This window comes from Bos taurus, chromosome 23 (genome assembly GCF_002263795.3).
Source record: "Bos taurus isolate L1 Dominette 01449 registration number 42190680 breed Hereford chromosome 23, ARS-UCD2.0, whole genome shotgun sequence".
Taxonomy (NCBI): domain Eukaryota; kingdom Metazoa; phylum Chordata; class Mammalia; order Artiodactyla; family Bovidae; genus Bos; species Bos taurus.
Window position 1 is genome coordinate 37,004,972 of NC_037350.1, and position 22,971 is coordinate 37,027,942.

A 22,971-nucleotide genomic window follows, 5' to 3' on the forward strand; every position below is an offset into this window, starting at 1 on the left:
AATGTCAAAGCTGTTACCAAAGAATGTCACTAAGAGAGGACAGTGGGGTCCAGGCCAGGTGGGAACCAGGAGATCAGAGAATTAGGAGAGATCAAATGATGAGAGTTCATGACAAGGATGAAGAACAGGAAAGAGAGAGCACAGGGAGGCTGAAGTTCACCCTCTGGCAGCCACTCATTATTGTAAATGGACAACAAAATACATAAAATCATGCCCAATAAGAGATAAAGAAGCGTCTAGAAATGAGGCCATTTTTTCTGATAACATCTTAGTTAAGACCACACATTTGTTTGTTTTCACACATGAGTAGTTTCCACTTTTCCCCAAAATAAATTCCTGGAAAAAAACATCATTGAAAGTCTGCCTTTTCTCAAAGGAATAATAAAGATATTGGTTGCTGCCCTCCTGGTTGTGACTCAACATTAAGTAAATCAGAGATGAGACCAAGAATACATCATAAAAAGCAAAGATATAATAATAATCATGTATAACAATTTAAAACAGCAAAACTGTGTTTCAAGTTTTAGAATGGTAGAGTTTTTAGAGCAAAGGTGAACTTCAGAGCATGTTGAATCTACTCTCTGTATGCAAAAGCTGAGACTCAAATTGAAATTACAACGATTAAATCAATTTTTCCAATTCAACAAAGCTATTTTTTTGATTTCAAATAAATGTCTTCACAGCCTATTTCAAAAGAATCCCATAATATGAGCAAAACTATACTGTTTATTTTGAATATATATGGATATATAATCTACTTACAGTGAATCTACAGAAATGAAAAATGCACCTGTATAGTATCATAATTTTGGACTATCTAACATTAATACATCAGCTGTACCTACAGTCGCCCATCTGTATCCAGGGGTATGGAATCCACGGGAGCCGAAAGTACTAAGCCACTTTATGTAAGGGACTTGAGCCAATGTGAATATGGAAAGCAGACTGAAAAAGAAAACCCATGGATTCTGACATCTACTGGGGCTCGGGAACCAATTCCCCAGGGATACCAAGAAACAACTGTACAAGGAATTTTAACTTGTTTCTATAGTCTCCACTTCATAAAAAATGAAAAGGAATTCTTAGCCAACTCTTTACATGATAGTTGGAAGTTGGACACAATTCATATGTTCAACAATGAGGAATAACTAAGGAAAGAAGTGAATGTTAACTTTCTAAAATGTTATATAACCTCTAAAAATGGACAACACTGAATCATGGAAATGTGTATTCAAAAGAATGATGTGAGAGAAATGGATACAAACTGATAGATATTCAGCAGTAAATTCAGCGAACAATAATAGTTGAAAATTAACTGACATTATATTTTTTTTCTATAAAGTTCTTCCATGTCCATAACATAAACCAATGAAAAGCAAGCAGATGAATGAGCAAGCTGTCAGGCAAGTTTGGGATGAAGCTTTCTCTCTCTTGATATTAAGTTCCTTGGCAGCTAGAAAGAGTAGCAAGGGTTCACAAAATCAGTTTACTATTTATTTCAAAGAGAATGATTACAGCACATATATATTCAAAGAATTCCCTTAAAGCTTTCATTTCCAAGGCCCAGAGAAAACAATAGTTTGAATTCTTTTCATTCATCTCCATTTCACTGCTCATTTAACAGACCCAAATCTCTGTCTCCAAATGCAATAAGGAAGAAGTCAGAGGGGTGGCCTGTAAGTTCTGGAGGGAGAGGGGAGACAAGAACACTCATCCTCCTTTGCATTTCTTTAAAACTTGATTGAATTTATAACAAATATAAACAAGCAAAACCAAGTCAAGACAAAAAACTAGAGCAGACAAGTAAGTCTTTGGGGGAAAAAAAAAAAAACTGAAAGCATACAGAAAAGCAACTAGATAAGAGCATGCTTAATCAGAAAAAGTGTGTCTGAGTGATAAATACTATCTTATAAATACTGATACATACCATCTTAGCCCATCTTAACAATCCACAAAGCAGAAGGAATTTGGGGGAAGAAAAAGGATGGGGTGACAAATGTACAAGTGCCAATTACCCAGAACCAACTTGAAAGTGCTCGACACTGGAGGATGCATATTCTTCATAACCTGACCACTGGCATCACCTTATCTTGCCTACAGTAATTTTCTCCTTTTTCTTGATTTCTTCAACTGCATTAAAAAAAATACATTTCACATTTCTCTATGAAATACTCAATTCCTGAGAGTAGGTATAAATGAATACATTTTGTTAATATGTTAAAATTATATAAGCTCATGTCATATATCAAACTGTTTCATACCTTGTCCCCTCAAAAATTTATTTCTAATATTGATGTTTTTTATCAAGTCATCTCTGTAAAGTAAAACCTAGCAGATTTAAGCATAATATGCATATTATTTTGTTGGCTAAAATGGAACTGCCATGTCTTGTTATTTTACTATCTCTGTATTTATTTACAAATTAATATAAAAGGAAATGCCACATACTAAAATTCATGATACATTCTTTGAGGACAGTTTCCTCTCATGTGAAGACATTATGTAAACTAAAGGAAAACAATTGTAACTTTCCTTTCCCATGTCACACCATGTGAGTAACTAACGTACCCCATTAAAGTGAATGACACAGAAAATGATGAAAGAGCCATGATGGATTTGTCCCCATTTTGCCAGGGAAAAGTGAAATGGCCATGATCAATGGTAAATAAAAATATATCATGCCATTCCATTGCTTCTATTCTCATGAAAATTCACACTCTAAGATAAATGAAAAGCAAACAGAAAAGTAAAACAAAAACCAAGGGAAATTTGTAGCAGATATTCTCTAAAAGGGGGGCTTCCCAGAAGGCACTAGTCGGAAAGAAGCTGCCTGCTAATGCACGAGAGAGATGCTGGTTCAACCCTGAGTCAGGAAGATGCCCCGGAGGAAGAAATGGCAACTCACTCCAGCATGCTTGCCTGGAGAATCCCATGGACAGAGGAACCTGGAGGGCTACAATCCATGAGGTCACAAAGAGTCAGACACGACTGAAGCAACTTAACACACACACATTCTCCAAAAGATAAAATACTAGTCATTAGAAAATGGAATCATTTATGATTGAGAAGCATATCTTTTAAATGATTTGGAGACTTCCAAAATTGTAACAGGAAAGTGATAGAGAATAAAGCATGATAAGGCAATGGAAGAAGAAAATCACTTGACTTATGTACTTAAAGAGCTGCAGCTTTTTGGTTTTCCAGACCAAAAACTAATTTATAGAAAGAATATGAAGATAATCCATATCAAAGCATGGTCCTCAAGGGTTCCTGAGACTCAAGAGTCAGGCACTAACAGGAGGGTGTGAGGTCACAGATACCTTGGCTCACCCTCTGGGGTCCAGTTCCTCACAGAACCTCCCCATGAAATAAAAGTACCCTTTAAGAGGATCTACTGAAACAAACATACCTAGGGATGGACATTCAGTCACCTCAGAGTAAATAAATTTAAACATATATCAAAGGGCTAACAAGTTTCCATTTGTCTGTGTGTCTCAATTTCAAATCACTACTTATCTTCAAAGACTAATGGTAGAAAAAAATTGAATACCAATTGAGAAACATTTACCTTCAAACTTAAAAAAAAAAATCATACTGAACTGCTAATGTTTTGCCCACATTCATCCTCATGCTTTCAACCTTAGATCACTCTTTCAACCAGTATTTAACCCGAGTGATCTAATCCTAAGGTAACAAGGATGAGTAATGCTGATGCAATAGACTTCTTGCCCTGCCCTAGCCTAAAATATATTGGACAGATATGATTCCCTATGAAAATCATGAAGTGCAATATAGATGTGGCACATGATAAAGTGAATATGAATGGACTTCTTATTAAACATCACTAACAAGACAGAAATAAATAGAAATCAGACAAAGCACACAGGACACTGGCTCAGCTACTTAGTGACTGAAACACAACAGAGTCAGACACGACTTACAGCAACTACACGCCACCACCACACTGGCATCTCCCTTGGGCTGTGAGAGGATAACCAGTGGTGGGAACAAGTGGTCTGAAGAAGCCAAAGCCTGGGCAGATGAAAAGTCACTGAAAGAGCCTTGTGGCCAGGCTGTGAAGGCCACTGAGAGCGGGAGGAGGGGTAACATGACCAGAGGTCATCCCCTCCCTCCTCACACACAAAAGCAGCCTCCTTTACTGGTAATGGTTTACAGATAAGTCAGCTGATCCAAGCTGGTGTCAGGTCTAAGTATGAGTCAAGCTCTCTTGACAACTTAAATCAACAGTTTGGGCGCAGTCAACCCGCCACTTACTGGAGTTCCCGCCACAATCTATTGTTTAGAATTAACTGAAACTGATTACATCTCCCAGGACTCTGGGCAGTAGCCAGGCCATGAGAGTTTTGAAGATAATCTACCCTCTTTCAATAATGCTCTGGCCCAAATTAACTCTTGGGCTAGGCAGAAACCTGTGCAACAACTCAGGAGAATACTTTTCTGTATTTATTTTAAAACAGTGGAACAAGGTAATGTGTTACACCACCCAGAGATGACAGAACTAATTCTGCTTTTAAATGAAACTACATTTTGTACCTGGGGGCAGAAAAGGAAGAGGCAGTGCTAGCAGCCTGTACTATTCCACATACTGGTAGCGCTTCTAAAATGGGTAGGTGGGTTCATTTAAAAACATGCAACTTCTGACATTTTTTTCTGGACAAAATTATCTTGCACATTGGCTCTTCAGAGTTCTTAACCTATTCTCTATTATTTCTTCTTTTCCTTAAGTCAATAAAGACCCCAACCAAATGTAAATTTTATTGAGGAAAGAAATTTTCAGGCATTATCAATCAATGACATTTCAACAAGAATAACTTCATGCAAAATTAACTGCCAGTGACGAAGATTTCAAGGTGTTCCAGGAAAGCAAAGGTTTACAGTGAAGAGGCAATTTGATTTCTGGTTCCTCTGCCTTTTCTAAAACCAGCCTGTACATCTGGAAGTTCTCAGTTCATGTACTGCTGAAGCCTAGCTTGGAGAATTTGGAGCATTCCTTGACAGCATGTGAAATGAGCACAATTGTATGGTAGTTTGAATATTCTTTGGCACAGCCTTTCTTTGGGATTGGAATGAAAATTAACCTTTTCCAGTCCTCTGGACACTCCTGAGTTTTCCAAATTTGCTGACATATTGAGTGCAGCACTTTCACAGCATCATCTTTCAGGATTTGAAATAGCTCAGCTGGAATTCCATCACCTTCACTAGCTTTGTTCCCAATAAGGACAGGGGAGCCTGGTGTGTGGGAGTCCATGGGGTCACAAAGGGTCAGACATAACCTAAAGTATATCTTGCTGCATATAAGCTCATCAAAGTCTCAGAACCTTAAAGAAAGGGTATTGCTATCCTCATTTTAGAGGTAAGAAAACCAAAGTCAAAAAGGTTAAGCAATTGGGTCAATATTACAAAGATAGGACTTAAACCTAGCTTATCTGGTCTCTGCTCCAATATTCTCACTTTAACTATTTCCACACAAAAAAGTTCTTGTTCAGAATGAGGATATGGGGCCATCTCCAATAAGCCAACTTACAGATTTCTGACATTTTCAGAAACGAGCCTTTTTTATGGCAGTCAAGAGGTGCCACAGAAAACCAGAGATTGACTTGGCCATTTGTTGGTGTTTAGTTGCTAAGTCATATCCGACTCTTTTGCAACCCTGTTAAATATATATAAAACAGAAAAAACAAAAACAAAGAAACCCCAAAACTTCTCTAGGCTTTGGTTGAAAATAAGGAAAAACAGACTATGTTTCTAAGCTTCCTTCTCATTCTTTACGTTCATGATCATACTAATTAAACTGGCAAAACCACATATCTTTTCTTTCTTTTTTTGGAGTAAAGAATAAAAGAAAAAGAGGAAGAAACATGTGTTTCTAATAAGGTTACCACCATAGCTCCTAAAACTTCTTAACAGTATCATTTAGGATGCTGGTGTTAAAGAAGCATTTTTACTTTGGAGATAAAATATTTGCGGGGTGAAGAAGGAAAGAGAAAATGACCACTGCATAAATAAAATGATTTGAAAAAAGGTAAAGCGGGGCAGGGGGATATATATATATATATACAGCCAGAAGCAACATTTCAGGTTCCTTCCTTCATGCTAGCTGACATAAGTAAATTAAATGGCCATATTGTTATTTAGCATCTCCTAGTGGCCTACCGGCATATGAAACATTTTGAAGGATAGACTTAAATAGGTTATATTTTGCTTAATGCTGTATGGATGATGATCCCTATGTACATCGAGTTAAGTAAGGAACATTTGTAAAAGACGCATGCCACACAGGACAGTGGTCCGCTGTGTGACAGCTGAGCGCAGGCCGCTCACTGCTATATGAGTGAGCTTCAAGGCTCTGGCAAAGGCATTATTTACATTTCATATATCCCATTCATACCCAAAACCACTAAGATGCATGCCATCTAGACTCCAGTCTGTTTTTTTTAATGCAAAAAACAACCCCCTTAGAAACTCTAATTCTGTACACAGCACCTGACACAGCAGTAGAAAGAGTAACACATGGGATCTCAATTAGGAAAAAAATAATAATACATCTGCAGTATTGTAAATAATGGGCACCCAGAAATAGTTTCTCTTTAAGCTGAGAGAGAAAAGAAAAAAGGAATAACTCGATGTTGAGCACAATAGAAATCAATTCTTATACTTAAAAATGAAAACCAAACCAAAATAAGAAAACACCTAACAAATGAGACATATGACAAAGCAACAGAAATAAAATAAGGTAGGTGAGGTATAACCTCCCTTTTGCCACTAAGAAAACACCTAGTGTATATATGGATAAACAACATGTGCGGGAATGCAGACCAAAAAGAGTTCACTTCCTACTTTCACCAAAGACACCCTGACCACTATAAGGAACGAAAAGCAGTGACTGGAAACGATAAAATAATGTAGAAACTTGTATTATTTCATTTTAGGCCATTAAAGGTTTGCTTGACTTTAGAGTTCACCTTCACCAAAAGCACTCAAAGTCACAATATTTGCAAAAGGGTAGACAATCCTATTTTATATCTAAGTATAACTTCTATTACTTAGACACAAGCTTATTCCAATATTTCAATGACATTTTTATAAGAATACATTCCATTAAACCAATATGAAATAAACAGACCCGATGAAAAATTGTAACATATACATTTTCATACTTGAAGGATCAACTTTGGTTTCTGCATTTTCTTTTAGGGAATTAGCACCAAATTAGTTCCTCTGAAATCAGTGTTTCTTTAGTTTTTCTCAACTGCTTTTACAGCAGAAACAGAAATACAAAATCCTGTCTTGAAACATACAGTATGGACCAAACAGAGCCTGTCTGTATATACGTGCCTGCATTGTTAGATTTATTTCTCTTGGCTTGGTATTATTTCTAGAAAAATAATCTTGAGCCCTGCGTTTAGCTAAGTAAGAAGTTCTATTAATCCACACCTATCTTAAGCAGTGAATATTCTAGCAATTTGTTTGAAGGAAGGCATAAATTCACTCTGCCCTTTCTGCTGGTGCAGTGAACGCTGCACTGGCTTACCCAAGGGAGAATGCGCGGGGCCAGGAGAGACTCCTGTTTGACCCCTGCTGGCAATCAATTTATGGCCGCAAGCACAGAGCCTGAGAGTCCTTGCAATTCTTTATTAACTTTTGTAACTCTTGGTATTATTCTTATTCATATAAATGTCAAATTCCTATTGGTAACCTGACCTGAAAGTGTTCACAAGCTCAGCTTACACCCTTTGAACACCTCAGAAATGGAAAAATTAAATTAAACTTTATATATTTTAAATTAAACACCCAAGAAAGGAAATTAAAAAGAACCGTTTCTGCCGCTAACCAGAGAATACCGTGCTGTATGAAGGTTGATCATTTAGGAAATAAAAAACAGTTTGGAAGAGTCAGCTCTCTCACAGTAGCAATAATGAAATCACTGTCTTTCAGTGAAGGGGGTCGGCAGTGAAGAATGAGACAAAATGGACAGAGGAAGGGAGCTGAATTTCCAAGGCTATTTTCTAGAGAATACAATTATTTTACCTTAAAATATGGTGCATGTCGGCATGAGGCTGCTAGTAGCAGGCTGTATGCACTGAATCAAAGCATAAAGACAATCGTTTTCACCCTTTCTGGGACCTGCGACAACCAGGTGATGATGAAAGAGGCAGGGGCGCTGGGTTACAGAGCCTCTGGCTCCCTGAGCTGAGACAAGTATTCCGTCCTCACTAGCAAAGCCTTTGTTGTCCTTACTGTAGGCTTTTCTACTAAAGGTTTCTGAAATCTCCACATCCCACAACTCAAGTTAGTCCTATGTCAACAACAACAGAAATCCTTCATTCAGCAGAAATACAATGGGTTTATGTTTCAGGCACTATAGTAGGTGCTGGAGAGAAATACATGAAGAGACTCATGAAGTTAAAGAGGGTTGGGGGGAGTGTCTGCGGAGGGAAACACAAGCACAGAACCATGTGGGAAACACCATAATGGAGATAAACTATAAGGAGATTATGCAGGTGAAATCCTTTGCAGAATTTCTGGCATACACATCAGTAACTAGTAGTTGGTATAATGGCTACTGTTGTCATTTCTGGTACTGAAGGCCAGAAATGGGGATCTAAGGATGATTTTTTTTTTACTGGAATATAATTTTGATTAAAAAATACAAGGTCAGTACATATTTTAGAAACAACAATCTGGCAACGAAGAGAAGAATGGGTTGGAGGGAATGAGCCTGGAGTTTGGGAAGGGGTTTACGAGGCAACGCAATTCAAAGAACCTCCACAATGAAGGCAGTGACAGTGGGGATGAGGCGTGGGACACGAGCTGAGTGGAAGATCAAACTCATGAGACCTGGTGGCAGATGAGACTGAGTGGGAAAAGGTGAGAGGGAAGTTCAAAAAAACTGTGCTTCTGACTTGGATGGATGAATGCGGGGCTTCATACTAAGATGACTCGAAGGGCAGGAAGAGTAAGCGTGAAAGGTGAGCACTGAGCACCTGAGGGACAGGCAAAAGGCTCTCATTGAAAAGCAGTCTGCAGATGCATGCACCTGTGTGAGGGCCGGGGAGGGAGGGGACAAGCCTAGACTGAACCTGACTCACAGAGGAGGGAGCTGGCCAATGTAAGAGGAGAAAATAAAGGCTGAAGACGACTGCCTGCTGGAGTCTGCAATGAGGAACTTGACAGGAGTGAAGGAGAGTGGGCAGAAACCAGACCCTAGAGGATTGAGAAGCGGACAGAAAGCTGAGACAGTGGAGGCATGCAGTGGAAGCAGCTACTCTTCAAGAGAAAGCCACTTTCTTCAACAGAAAGTGGGCATGAGGAGGAATGAGTCACAGGTAAATGCAAGCTCCATGAAGGGTTTCTGGAGAATGGGAGTAACTGGAAAGAAGAAAAGACTAACACTCATCAGAAGAAAGCTAAGAAAAGGGGGGGAAATGACACAAATCTTCAGTAAGACTCGAATTCAAAATAACTTAGCTCATGCTTTTGAAAGTTAAATTAAAAAAAAAATTTTTTTTGGCAATACGGCATAAGCATGTGGGATCTTAGTTCCCCAACCAGGGATCAAACCCGCACCCCCTGCAGGAGAAGCGCCACTACACCGCCGGGCAAGTCCCCCATCCTTTTCATTTTATAGATGAGGAAGCTGAGAACACGCTACCTTATGCTCTGCTGTTACCATAAGATCTGAAGTCCTCATTCTAAGCAATATTTACTAGTAAGTGGAAGGAGCTAGGGTGGCCAATAAATATCTGAAGAACTGCCTCTAAAAAATAAAAATAATGTCTTACCAAAGAATTAATAAATGACCAGGTTGTATTATTCTCTGTTAGAGTTCAAGAATCTTTACATTTAAAAAAAATTCTTACTTCCTCAAAGTTCTCTTTTATGAAGATAACCAACAGAAGAAAAAAAATGTCTTGAAAGGCTTCAACAAATTTATATGTTTCAATATGAATGTCACCAGGGACAGGAGAATATGATTTCTGTATTTTATAGAATAAAGAACAGGCTTTGAATTGTAGATCTATCACATATATATATATATATATGTATATATATATATATATCTTCTCTAATCTTTAGTTTTTCAACCTAAAAAATATGTGAATAGCACCATAAACTTCCAAGGTTATTGTGAGAACTAAATGAAATTATGAATTTAAAAGCACCTAACAGCCATAAAAGGCACTTTATTCAGAACAGTGCTTCTTGAACTATTTGTGGAGAATAACCAGTTTTCCTTCCAATTCATTATGGACCAATACATTTCTAAAATGGAAGTAAGATGAATTACTAAAAATACATATCATAAATTTGATGTCCTGGAAATGTTAAATTACTAGAAAATCTACGTGCTTGCTTTCAATTTCAGTAATAATCTTGTGCATCGATGACAAAGAATTTGCAAAGAGGCACTGGTCTATGAGCCAGTTTTTGAGCAGTACTTATTCAGAGGACAGCACGTTCAATAGTAGAGCACAATAAATAGTTAAAAAGAACTAGCTCTGGTACCCGGCAACAAGGGCTCAAAGTTCTGTCACTTACTATCTGTGTGACCTTAAGCTCTCCTGTGCTTCAGTTTTCTTCATCTCTAAAATGTGATGGTCAAAGATACCTGTTTCAAAAGGTTGTTTTAAGAATTAAATCAGTTCATACATATAAACCAATCTGAAGAGTGACTGAGACATTTTTAAGTACTAAGTATTAGCTATTAATATAATTATTCAGTAATACATATACAAAAGGTCATGGCACTAAGTGTAAATATTTTTATGCAAATATATTTCTATTTGCATATTTCTGTTGTTTATTTATGTGGGGAAAAATAGAGATTTATTTTCGCTTACAGAAAGGGAAAACACATCTTTTATGCATGAAAATATTACTCAAAAATGTTTTAAAATTTAACAGCTTTCTTAAGTTTCCTATGTACAAGGATTCTTAATGTTGTAAAGTGTTTCTCATTAAATTTAGTCTCTTTTATCACTAGAAGAAAAATTCAGGGACTTACACTGCTATAAAAGTTAAGATGAATTCTGACTTTCTTATAAGCAGAAAAACACTCTGCAAAATTTAATTATATCATGATTCTTGAAAGCACAAATTATTTAAAAGAAGGAAAAAGAATGAAACCAATTATAACTGTTCAAAGAGTCAGAACTAGACAATGAAGCAACTTTTTTCAAGGAAAAACTGAAAAGAATAGAAATTTTTTCAAATGATACAATTAAAACACTGAATCACAATAAATTAGGGGAAAATATATGAGAATCATCGAAAAAGCAAGAGAGTTCCAGAAAAACATCTACCTCTGCTTTATTGACCATGCCAAAGCCTTTGACTGTGTGGATCACAATAAACTGTGGAAAATTCTGAAAGAGATGGGAATACCAGACCACTTGACCTGCCTCTTGAGAAACCTATATGCAGGTCAGGAAGCAACAGTTAGAACTGGACATGAAACAACAGACTAGTTCCAAATAGGCAAAGGAGTATGTCAAGGCTGTATATTGTCACCCTGCTTATTTAACTTATATGCAGAGTACATCATGAGAAATGCTGGGCTGGATGAAGCACAAGCTGGAATCAAGATTGCTGGGAGAAATATCAGTAACCTCAGATATGCAGATGACACCACCCTTATGGCAGAAAGTGAAGAGGAACTCAAAAGCCTCTTGATGAAAGTGAAAGAGGAGAGTGAAAAAGTTGGCTGAAAGCTCAACATTCAGAAAACGAAGATCATGGCATCCGGTCCCATCACTTCATGGGAAATAGATGGGGAAACAGTGGAAACAGTGTCAGACTTTATTTTTTGGGGCTCCAAAATCACTGCAGATGATGACTGCAGCCATGAAATTAAAAGACGCTTACTCCTTGGAAGAAAAGTTATGACCAACCTAGATAGCATATTCAAAAGCAGAGACATTCCTTTGCCAACAAAGGTCCGTCTAGTCAAGGCTATGGTTTTTCCTGTGGTCATGTATGGATGTGAGAGTTGGACTGTGAAGAAAGCTGAGCACCAAAGAATTGATGCTTTTGAACTGTGGTGTTGGAGAAGACTCTTGAGAGTCCCTTGGACTGCAAGGAGATCCAACCAGTCCATCCTAAAGGAGATCAGCCCTGGGTGTTCTTTAGAAAGAATGATGCTAAAGCTGAAACTCCAGTACTTTGGCCACCTCATGCGAAGAGTTGACTCATTGGAAAAGACTCTGATGCTGGGAAGGATTGGGGACAGGAGGAGAAGGGGATGACAGAGGATGAGATGGCTGGATGGCATCACTGACTCGATGGACGTGAGTCTGAGTGAACTCCAGGAGTTGGTGATAGACAGGGAGGCCTGGAGTGCTGCAATTCATGGGGTCACAAAGAGTCGGACACAACTGAGCGAGCGACTGAACTGAACTGAACCTTGGGAGACAGACCAAATGTTAACAAAGTCTGCAGCAGTAGAATTGTTACAAATGATTCAGAATGTTAAATACTACTTGGCTTCTCCTTGCTGTTCTTTGCCACAAGGAACAGACTTCGGCTATCCAGCTGCAAGCTGAGATCGAAGAAAACAGAGCTTTCCTAAGAAAATCTTTGTGAATTACAGTCTAATTGGACTGAGAATCCTGTGATTTTGAGGTTTGCAGGTTTGCAAAAGCCAAGGAAGGCTCTGGTACAATACCATGGAAGAGGAACCGGGGCCCTGTCATACACTAGCCCCAGTTTACCAGCAGTGATGGGATTGAGAGAGGTTTAGGTGGTCTGAAAGGAGTCATCAGTAAATTCAGAGGAGGGAGATAAAGAGGCCAGAGGTCAATAAATAAGACAGCCTTCAGGTTCAAAACTATGTCCAGACATGACTTTTGACTACACTTGTTCATGGAACTGACAAGAAACAAACAGACAAAGCATACTAAATTTTTGAGGAGATGGAATTGCTAAAGATACACCAGGATGCCATGGATAGACTGGACAGCTCTTAAAGCAATTTCCACGTCTCTAATCAGCACCAGAAGGAAGCAGGCACGGGAGTGTTTGCACCCAGCAGAAGATCACATTGCTTACTGCCTTTCTCAGATATGGCCACGAAGGCCTGTCAACTGGGGAGCTGCCCTCACAGAAGGAAACCAGGGCTTATCAGACGGGACAACTAAAGAATGTCCCTCAGTACTAGGGCAGAAAATGTTCATGATTTCTACCAAGCAGGGTTTGTTAATTCCCACCAAATGGTAGCTGAAATGTGTTTCCCATTCTCCCGTTCTTCAAATGGGACGCCAGTCAGAATGGCTGTGATCCAAAAGTTTACAAGCAATAAATGCTGGAGAGGGTGTGGAGAAAAGGGAACCCTCTTACACTGTTGGTGGGAATGCTAACTAGTACAGCCACTATGGAGAACAGTGTGGAGATTCCTTAAAAAACTGGAAATAGAACTGCTTTATGACCCAGCAATCCCACTGCTAGGCATACACACTGAGGAAACCAGAATTGAAAGAGACACGTGTACCCCAATGTTCATCGCAGCACTGTTTATAGTAGCCAGGACATGGAAGCAACCTAGATGTCCATCAGCAGATGAATGGATAAGAAAGCCATGGTACATATACACGATGGAGTATTACTCAGCCATTAAAAAGAATACATTTGAATCAGTTCTAATGAGGTGGATGAAACTGGAGCCTATTATACAGAGTGAAGTAAGCCAGAAAGAAAAACACCAATACAGTATACTAACGCATATATATGGAATTTAGAAAGATGGTAACGATAACCCTGTATGCGAGACAGCAAAAGAGACATAGATGTATAGAACAGTCTTTTGGACTCTGTGGGAGAGGGAGAGGGTGGGATGATTTGGGGGAATGGCATGGAAACATGTATAATATAAGAAACGAATCGCCAGTCCAGGTTCGATACAGGATCCTTGGGGCTGGTGCACTGGGATGACCCGGAGGGATGGTACGGGGAGGGAGGTGGGAGAGGGGTTCAGGATGGGGAACACGTGTACACCCATGGCGGATTCATACTGATGTGTGCCAGAACCAATACAATATTGTTAAGTAATTAGCCTCCAATTAAAATAAATAAATTTAAATTAAAAAAATAATAAAATAAAAGTTATAATACTCATCTTATTTTTAATCCATTTTAAACAAAGACTTTACACCAGTCTTTAGTTTATAGCATCAGTCCACAGAAAGCCACATCTGGACCTTCTAAAAAGGAAGGAGCATCAGCGATAAATCATGGTACAGTAGGATAGGGTACCTAGATGGGGCTTGGGTTCTCTCTCTCAGATAAGGGATGAGCTCTGTATGTAGCAAGAAGAGTGATCAAATGGGACAAACTGAGACAGAGACTACTAGCTGTTCCCCACTATCTCACTCTTATTTGCAACAGAGCTCTTCATTTACAAATGGGGACAAAGCCACTCAAAATAAAGGTTACCTTTCTTAGCCTTTCTTTCTGCCAAGTGCAGACACATGACTAGGTTCTGACCAACTGGATATAAACAAAGTAACATGTGTGACTTTCAGAAAGCATTTAAAGAGAAGGAACACATACTCTTCTTTGCCTCTCACATTCCTACAGACTAGAATGCAAATCTGATGGCTGGAGCTCAATCTTGGACCATGAGATGAAAGCTTTATCCTGCCTGCATCCCTGATATGCCAGAGACTTATAAAGACCTATTTCCTAGCTCTGGACTTCATTTACCTGACTGAAAAATAAACTACTTTGTTTATGGCCATTTTTTTTTTTCTGTCACTCACAGACAAGCTGAACCATGACTTTTATATACATAAATATACGTGTTGTTTTTGTTCCAGGTATTATAGTGTTAGGCACAAAAAAGATAAATAAAAAACTGAACCATTTAATTAACATTATTAGAATCAGTTGGAAGACTGAAAAACAGTAGAAACTGAAGATCTAGTCCTATAATGAATTAAGTCACTATGGGATTTCAACAAATCTTTTTAAGCGTGTGAACCTTGACTTCCATCCTATAGTGCAGATTGAAAACACCTATCCTACACACGTGCCGAGGTTTCTGTAACACTGTGACAGTGTGTGAGCCTTACGAAATGAAGCAGCACTCTGAAAGGAAAAATACTTACTATTGGTATATGACTTTACAGCCTCTAATGTTTACAAGAAAACACTTAGGCAGAGAAAACATACAAAGGATTGGAGGAAGATAACATCTCAGTTTCTACCAGAAATATTACATTACAATCATATTACAAAAGAAGGTGGGAAGAGGTTAGGGGTGATGAGACTTTTCTCTTAACTGGTCTAGAAGGAAAATAGCTAAATCAATAGAAAATTTAATTACCTTCAAACCAATGAATCAAGTTTGGGGTAATCCACAAGTAAAATGGTATGTACTATATGATGTCAAAATCTTCCAAATATAAATATAATACCATGTTCAAAAAGAAAAAAGTAATTGCTTTTTGACTAAGTAACTGTTCCAATGATATGCATTCATTCTCTTGAAAAAATTTAAAGGCAGCAAAGGAGAGAAGGGAGAAGAGCAGAACTTTACTACCTCTGAAAAAAATCTGACAAAAGATAAAAGTGTGAAAAAGACCCTAGGGTCTCCCCAAAATAACAATCGAGTTAAAGATATTAAAGATGATGATAAAGAGACAGAAAATATATTTGAGGAAAGTGTTTTCCCTAAGTTATTTTGGAGGTGGGTATTCAGTGAACAGAAACACATCTGGGAAGGCATCTGGAGGAAAACTTAATTACCGAATCCTTCTTGAATCACTCTTTTTTTTTTTTTTTTTTTGCAATTTTCTTTTCTTCAAGATGGAGGTGGGAGGGGATGGAATAAAATACAAGTTTAATAATATTTTGCCTTTTATCAGATTGTGCTCCAGTATGGGCACATGAAAGGAAGAAAAAGAACTCAGCATGCTAAAAAGAGAGCATTACTTTTTTGCAGATAGATGGATAAAATAGGGCCTAGGACAGACTGGACATGGTACATCCATGACTCACTTAGAGAAATCAGCCTGCCCGGGTGACTCCGGCTTCGTGCCCTTGTGACCCTTCACTGTCTGAGTGTAGAGTGGAGAGATCAGAGGTCAGAACTTTCTCTGCAAAGCTGCCACTTCACCTCTACTTTGCTTTCGCCACTAGAAGATGCCTCTTTACCCCTGAGTGCTCACTAGTTATTGGTTATTGGCATTCTCTGGGAAATCTGAGTATAGTAAACTTAGGGGTGTGTGAATGGATATCACGGACAAAAGGGACAAGGTAAATTCTGAGATAGCAAATATCATAAAATTACAAGGCAACACAAAGATGCTATCATACGGTGTGACTTACTTTAGATCCATGCAACTTGCAAGTAAAAATAAACTGGTCATTAATTCACTCAAATTTTATTTACTGAGTAAGGGAGATGAACCCTTTAATTTTTTTTTAAGTCCACTGTGTATCTATAGGACTTCACTGGTGGCTCAGATGGTAAAACAATCCACCTGCAATAGGGGAGACCTAGGTTCAATCCCTGAGTTGGGAAGACCCTCTCAGGGAGGGTGTCATATCACATCTTCTTTTTTAGATTAATTAATTTATTTTAATTGGAGGATAATTACAATATTGTGATGGTTTCTGCCATACATCGACATGTGTTCCCCTGTCCTGAACTCCCCTCCCACCTTCCTGCCTACCCCATCTCTCTGGGTTGTCCCAGGGTACTGACTTTGGGTGCCGTGCTTCATGCATCGAACTTGCACTGGTCATCTATTTTACATATGGTAATACACATTTCAATGCTATTCTCTGAAACCATCCCACCCTTGCCTAGGAGATGGATCTTGTCTCCCATGTTTAAGGTCTACTTAACATAAACCACAAGGCCACTGGACTTTTAACAAAATAATTTGTGTAAACAGTTAGGTCTTTTAATTCATAAACAATTTCATTTCTGAAGATGCAGCTATCAATAGGACATTCTTGCTTGTTCCGTTCACACATTCATGTGTGAATCTGAGGACTAAGCAGTTGTTTTACTTAGCATCAGAACACATGATTGAGAGGAGAACTCTGCATGTTATCATTTTTTAAACATGTATGACAATATACAGTTTTCATTGGGGAGTGACTGTAAATTCAACACAGCTCAAATGGGGAAGGACTCAAAGTTTATATCTAAGGCCCCAAGGTCCTGGGAACCCTAATTACAATCTCCTCATATATCATGGTGAAAAATTCTCTCATTGAGAGGTAACTCTTTAAAATTACACGAGAAAATAAAAGTAAATAATTCAAACATTCTGCTTTCTTAAATCCCAGTATTATGTTAAAAAGACAACAGAGAAACCAGTAAAGTGACAGGGAATGAAAGTAAATTTACAAGGTATTTACTAAAAATTATTAAAACACAAATCTCTTGAAAACCCGAGTTGCATCTCATGCTTTGTTCTATATAGTTTCCTTCCATATCCCTATATATCCCATCACATCTTTCAAGAAATCATCTTATTCATTTAAATAAAAACATCAAAGGACTATAGTTAATTGTCCAACTAGATTAATAAATTTGAATAGAATAATTTTAGTCAGTGTCTGCTCATGAACAGCTGTTTTAAATTAGTATATTAAGTAATTCAGACACTTTTCTTTGCAAAGGTTGCATGATTTAATAAAGTCCCATATGCCGCCACACGTGCCAACACTTCCAGCTTATCTTCAATCCAGCTGCTGTTATGATAGTAGCTGCCAACTTTCAACCAACTGAAGAGAATAATGAATCAGCTTCAAGTTGGCTCACATGTAAACTTCTACTGCTCCTAGCTAAAACACGGGCCAATTTCAACTGTAAAGAAAATTAATTAAAAAGATTTCACCTCTGCTGTTTGAGAAACATGGCACCACAAATACTGCTGAATGGGGAGTTTAAAAGCGTGCAGCTTCAGGTAAAATCCCAAAGTGTGGATTTCACTCTTAAATGCAGTAGGTTGTTTTAAAGACTGGATTTTTTGAAGAAACAGATTGGGAAATGCCTCGTCCCTAATTCATAACATGATTATTTGAGAACCCTCACACTGCTGGAGAAAAAAATGAATTAACATGACTCTTCATTTGTTAAAGGTTCATTACAGAAAACGCTTCAGAGGAAACAGGATGCAAATAAAAAGGGCCACATTTATACAGAAGCTAAAAAGCAAAAGAAGCGAGCACCAGACCTACTATTTTAAGTGAACACCGTTGTCAAGTATTTAGTAAGAGGCACAAAATAGGGCTGCCTGGTGGCTCAGAGGTTAAAGCGTCTGCCTGCAATGTGGAAGACCTGGGTTCGATCCCTGGGTCAGGAAGATCCCCTGGAGAAGGAAATGGCAACCCATTCCAGTACTCTCACCTGGAGAATCCCACGGACGGAGGAGCCTGGTGGGCTACGGTCCACGGGGTCACAAAGAGTCGGACACGACTGAGCGACTTCACTCACTCACAAAATAGGGCAACACAGCATCTGGTCCCATCACTTCATGGCAAACAGAAGTGAAGTATTTTCCTGGGTTCCAAAATCACAGCAAACAGTGGCTGCAACCATGAAATTAAAAGATGCTTCCTTCTTGGAAGGAAAGCTATGACAAATCACAACAGCATATTAAAAAGCAAAGACATCACTTTGCTGACAAAAGGCCATATAGTGAACACTATGGTTTTTCCAGTAGTCATGTACAGATGTGAGAGTTGGATCATAAAGAAGGCTGATCGCTGAAGAATTGATGCTTTAGAACTGTGGTGCTAGAGAGGATTTGAGAGTCTCTTGGACTGCAAGGAAATCAAACCAGTCAATCAATCCTAAAGGAAATCAACCCTGAAAATTTACTGGAAGGACTGAAGCTGAAGCTGAAGCTCCAATACTTTGGCCACTGGATGCGAAGAGCTGACTCATTGGAAAAGACCCTGATGCTGGAAAAGATTGAAGGCGGGAGGAGAAGCGGGTGACAGAGGATGAGATGGTTGGATGGCATCACTGACAAAATGGACAAGAGTGTGGGCAAACTCTGGGAGACAGTGGAGGACACGGGAACCCAGTGTGCCCCAGTCCATGGGATTGCAGAGTCAGACATGACTTCCAGACTGAACGACAACACAGGAGCAACATGGTAATATCAGCCCTTCTCCTAAGAATGACAAGACTGTATTAAAGTTCAGTAAACACTGGATGAAACAACTATGTGCTGGATCAGTTGCCCAGACGAGTGTTCCACGGAAATCCATGAAATGTTGCTGTTTCCAAATGCTAGATTTTCGTAGGGAAAAATAAGCAAATGTCAGAGCTTAAAATATTTCATTTATTCCTATATGTCCATCATCACTGGAAATGATTCACTGGATAGGTGGACTTCCTTGAGAGGACAGGAAAAGTTTTCTACTAAAGAGTAAAGTTAGAGTCTGCACAAGAGTGAGCCTGTACTAGTCCAAGCAAGAAGACAAACTGGACAAAACACACAATTTTTTGGTTCTGATGAACTGTCTAAAACTAGAAATAGTACAAGACTTAATTAAAAAAAAAATTTAGATCCTAACTGGCTAGACTTGTATTTTCCAATTCCAGTGATTCACAGCACCTGAAACCGAAACTGTGGCTGGATGGGTGGGATGGGCTATCTTCTCCAGCAATCTCTAATTCCCTGTTGCAGGGACCTCTGATATTTCTAGTGCTGGAAATCCTGGAGATCCCTGGGTAGGTTCTGGAGTCTTCCAGACAGTTTGGGTAATTCTAGAAAAGCTCTGTGGATGCCTCAGAGTAATTCAGAATCCAAAGAAAGAAAAATGAGCTCAGCACTATTTTCTAATTCCTTGACGTGATCCATCTTTTGACCCCTATTTAGCTTATGGATGCTGCTGAAAGTGTTCAAGAGGCAACAGACTTAAAAGGTCCATCTTCGGAGTAGCATAAACGGCTATAACTTGTCAGGAGATTGTTGTCCAGTTAAGCAGCCACAGTAATTCCCCAAATGACTGAGTTAGCACTTGCCCAAATGGAGGCAAAGGAAGCTGTTGATTCCTTTACCTCACTGAATCACATTAATAAAACTATTTGGAAAGTGCTCTTGTCTATTTTGCACAACAGGCTACGTGTCTGCTCTCAGCAAAATCTTGTGCAAATGTATGAACCACGTGCTTATCTGCTATTGCTACCGCATTACCTGCTACTGCTCTGGTAAGCAAGAGGCAAGAAATTTCACAGGTGTAACAATTCATTTGAGGCTTCCTAGATGGGGTCGCAAAGAGTTGGACATGACTGAGCGACTGAACTGAACTGAACTGAAGGTGGCCCAGTGGTAAAGAATCCTCCTGCCAAAGCAGCAGACTCTGGTTCGATCCCTAGGTCAAGAAGATAACCTTCAAAGAAGAAATGGCAACCCACTTTAGTATTCTTGCCTAGAGAATTCCATGGACAGAGGAGCCTGACGAGCTACAGTCCTTGGGGTCTCAAAAGAGTCAGACACGACCGAGCAACTGAGCACAGCACATATCACAACAATTTATTTGTAATTCTGAAAACAAGACATTCACCAATACTGGTGTGTCCAAACTTGTCTGTACATGAGACAACTTTATGTAGAATAAGCTAGAACAGATGCAAAGGAGGGACACAGGCCAACAACAGACATCTAACATAAAAATTCTTATTCTTTAGCTTTGCCCTCCGTTCTCAAGATCAGGAAGTATTAGAGATCCATCATTATTCTGTTTTCTACTTTGAAAGTTGTATATACTTAATGATTATAATTATGAAATCCTAGAATAAGTATACTTTCCATTCACTGATTTGAATATTTGAACAATTAGCTGGATTTGCTTGAATGCAAACCAAGTGTCTTTATTTCTGGTGGTTAGGATAATCAAGAAACGCCTAGAGGTGAAAAAAAAAATTAGACACATAAAGGGAAGATGAGGAAGGAAGGAGAAAGTAAACAGAGGAAAAAGATTCGTATGTAGTCAGGATAAGTGACTAATTGAAGGTGGAAAAAATAATTGCTTACAATTTGTATAAAGCAATCATATCCACGTAGTACTTGGTACAAAGGTACATAATTATAAACAAGATGGAAATAAAGAGTTGTATTTTAATTAAGAAAAACAACAGAGGAAAAAATTATGGGAAAAAAATTATGGAAAGTAGAAAGACCCATGCCACAAATATGCCAAGATAAATGACATATTCCCCAAGGGGACGATAGTGCCCCGGACTTGAGAACATTCCGAATGACCTTGGCCGGCACTATTTCCTGCCTTGTATAATCATAGAAGGCATTCAACCCTTGGTGATGATGAGAAGTAGGATTTTTAAGAATATAATTATAGGCTGCAAGTGTTTTCTGTGGAAGCAAAATTATCATTCATGTCTGAGATTGTGTAAATATGCCTTAATTTTGGTCAATGGCAATTTGAACTTTAAAAAAACAGAATCTCAAAACCTCCTTATAAAGCTCCATTCTTCAAGAAAACTACAGGGGTAAGTGTGTAAAAGCAAAGATGTTCCCAGATACTCTTCCAAAAATGCTATTTCGTAGAAAATTATCTCTTTTGTAGTGACATGATTTGACCTATCTCCATGTCAGAAACAGTTGACAGCTTCAAAAAGCCACATGAAAGGAGATGTAAGCAGAGCAAAGCTAAAGCAGTTTTCATCTACTAGGTCAGGTACAGAGATGATCACAATGCACATTACCTTAGGAAGACTGGCAACCCTACACAAATTAATGGTGTGTGATGCACAGATGGAAGGTGGATAAAACTGAGAGGAAAGAAGAAACCACATCAAGGGTGTCTAAGGAAAACTCAAGGCTTTGAAAGCTTCAAAAGCCTCACCTCTCTGGCCTTTAATTGTGGCTACCACAAGTGCATTTTTGCCACATGCTTTTAAAAGAAAAAAGAAACGGTGATTTTCTTAAGTGCTAACAGACTTACTTGTCTTTCAGAAAATCCACCACTCTTTTGAAGTCAGCCACGCAGTATTCTCTTTTCATTTCCATGAGCACAGTGTCAGAGGCAGACTGAACTGGTATGTGCAGAAAAGCATAGACTCGGGGGTGATGAAGGATTTTTGCCATTTCCTTGGGAAAGATGGAAGGAGAAAACATTAATCATTTTAACAAATCAGATCAACTCTCACAAGTGCAAGTGAATAAACATAGCTAAAAACAGACCAATCCTCTAGGCTCCTCAAGTGAAGGCCACTGACTACACTCTAGGATGACATCTGGGAATTTAACCTGACTTCCCGAGGATTTAACAGAAAAGCTACTTCCTCATGGTCATTGCCTCTCTTAGGTGACGAAACAGAGATAAACTCATGTAAATCCTAGAGACTAAAAAGATTTCTGAGTTCTTCAAAATAAGCACCACTCATCCCTTGCCTCAAGGCAATGTTATATTCTGGCCTGTTACATTAGCAGCAGAAACAGCAATATTTAAGGCAAACAGTTGAAGCTGTAGAATCCTGAGTACTTGAATAAAGTTCCCAAATTTACAGAAAGTCAATACTTTTTTTTTAATACTAAAGCAGAAAAAGAAATCTGTGACTCACTTGTTTCTTTTTCAGATAGTTAGCAAACACTTATTTTTGAGCATGCAAAAGGCACAGTATCAGACAACGAAGCCAATCAGTTCACCTCTGGTCACCTACTGGTATCTACCTATAAGCTGCTGCTGCTGCTAAGTCACTTCAGTCGTGTCCGACTCTGCGACCCCAGAGATGGCAGCCCACCAGGCTTCCCCGTCCCTGGGATTCTCCAGGCAAGAACACTGGAGTGGGTTGCCATCTCCTTCTCCAATGCATGAAAGTGAAAAGTGAAAGTGAAGTCGCTCAGTCGTGTCCGACTCTAGTGACCCCATGGACTGCAGCCTACCAGGCTCCTCCGTCCATGGGATTTTCTAGGCATAAGTACTGGAGTGGGGTGCCATTGCCTTCTCCACCTATAAGCTGCA

The 22,971-nt window shown here is 38.8% G+C and overlaps 1 protein-coding gene across 6 annotated transcripts in view; it reads right to left on the reverse strand.

The window, feature by feature from the left end:
* CDKAL1 (CDK5 regulatory subunit associated protein 1 like 1) overlaps positions 1-22,971 on the reverse strand; it is a 739,806-nt gene that overhangs the window by 272,360 nt on the left and 444,475 nt on the right. For all 6 annotated transcript variants that reach the window (XM_059880369.1, NM_001192691.1, XM_059880368.1 and 3 more), the window contains one exon: positions 21,952-22,097. In XM_059880369.1, the coding sequence (XP_059736352.1) occupies positions 21,952-22,097 (146 nt within the window). The remainder of the gene's footprint in view (positions 1-21,951; positions 22,098-22,971) is intronic.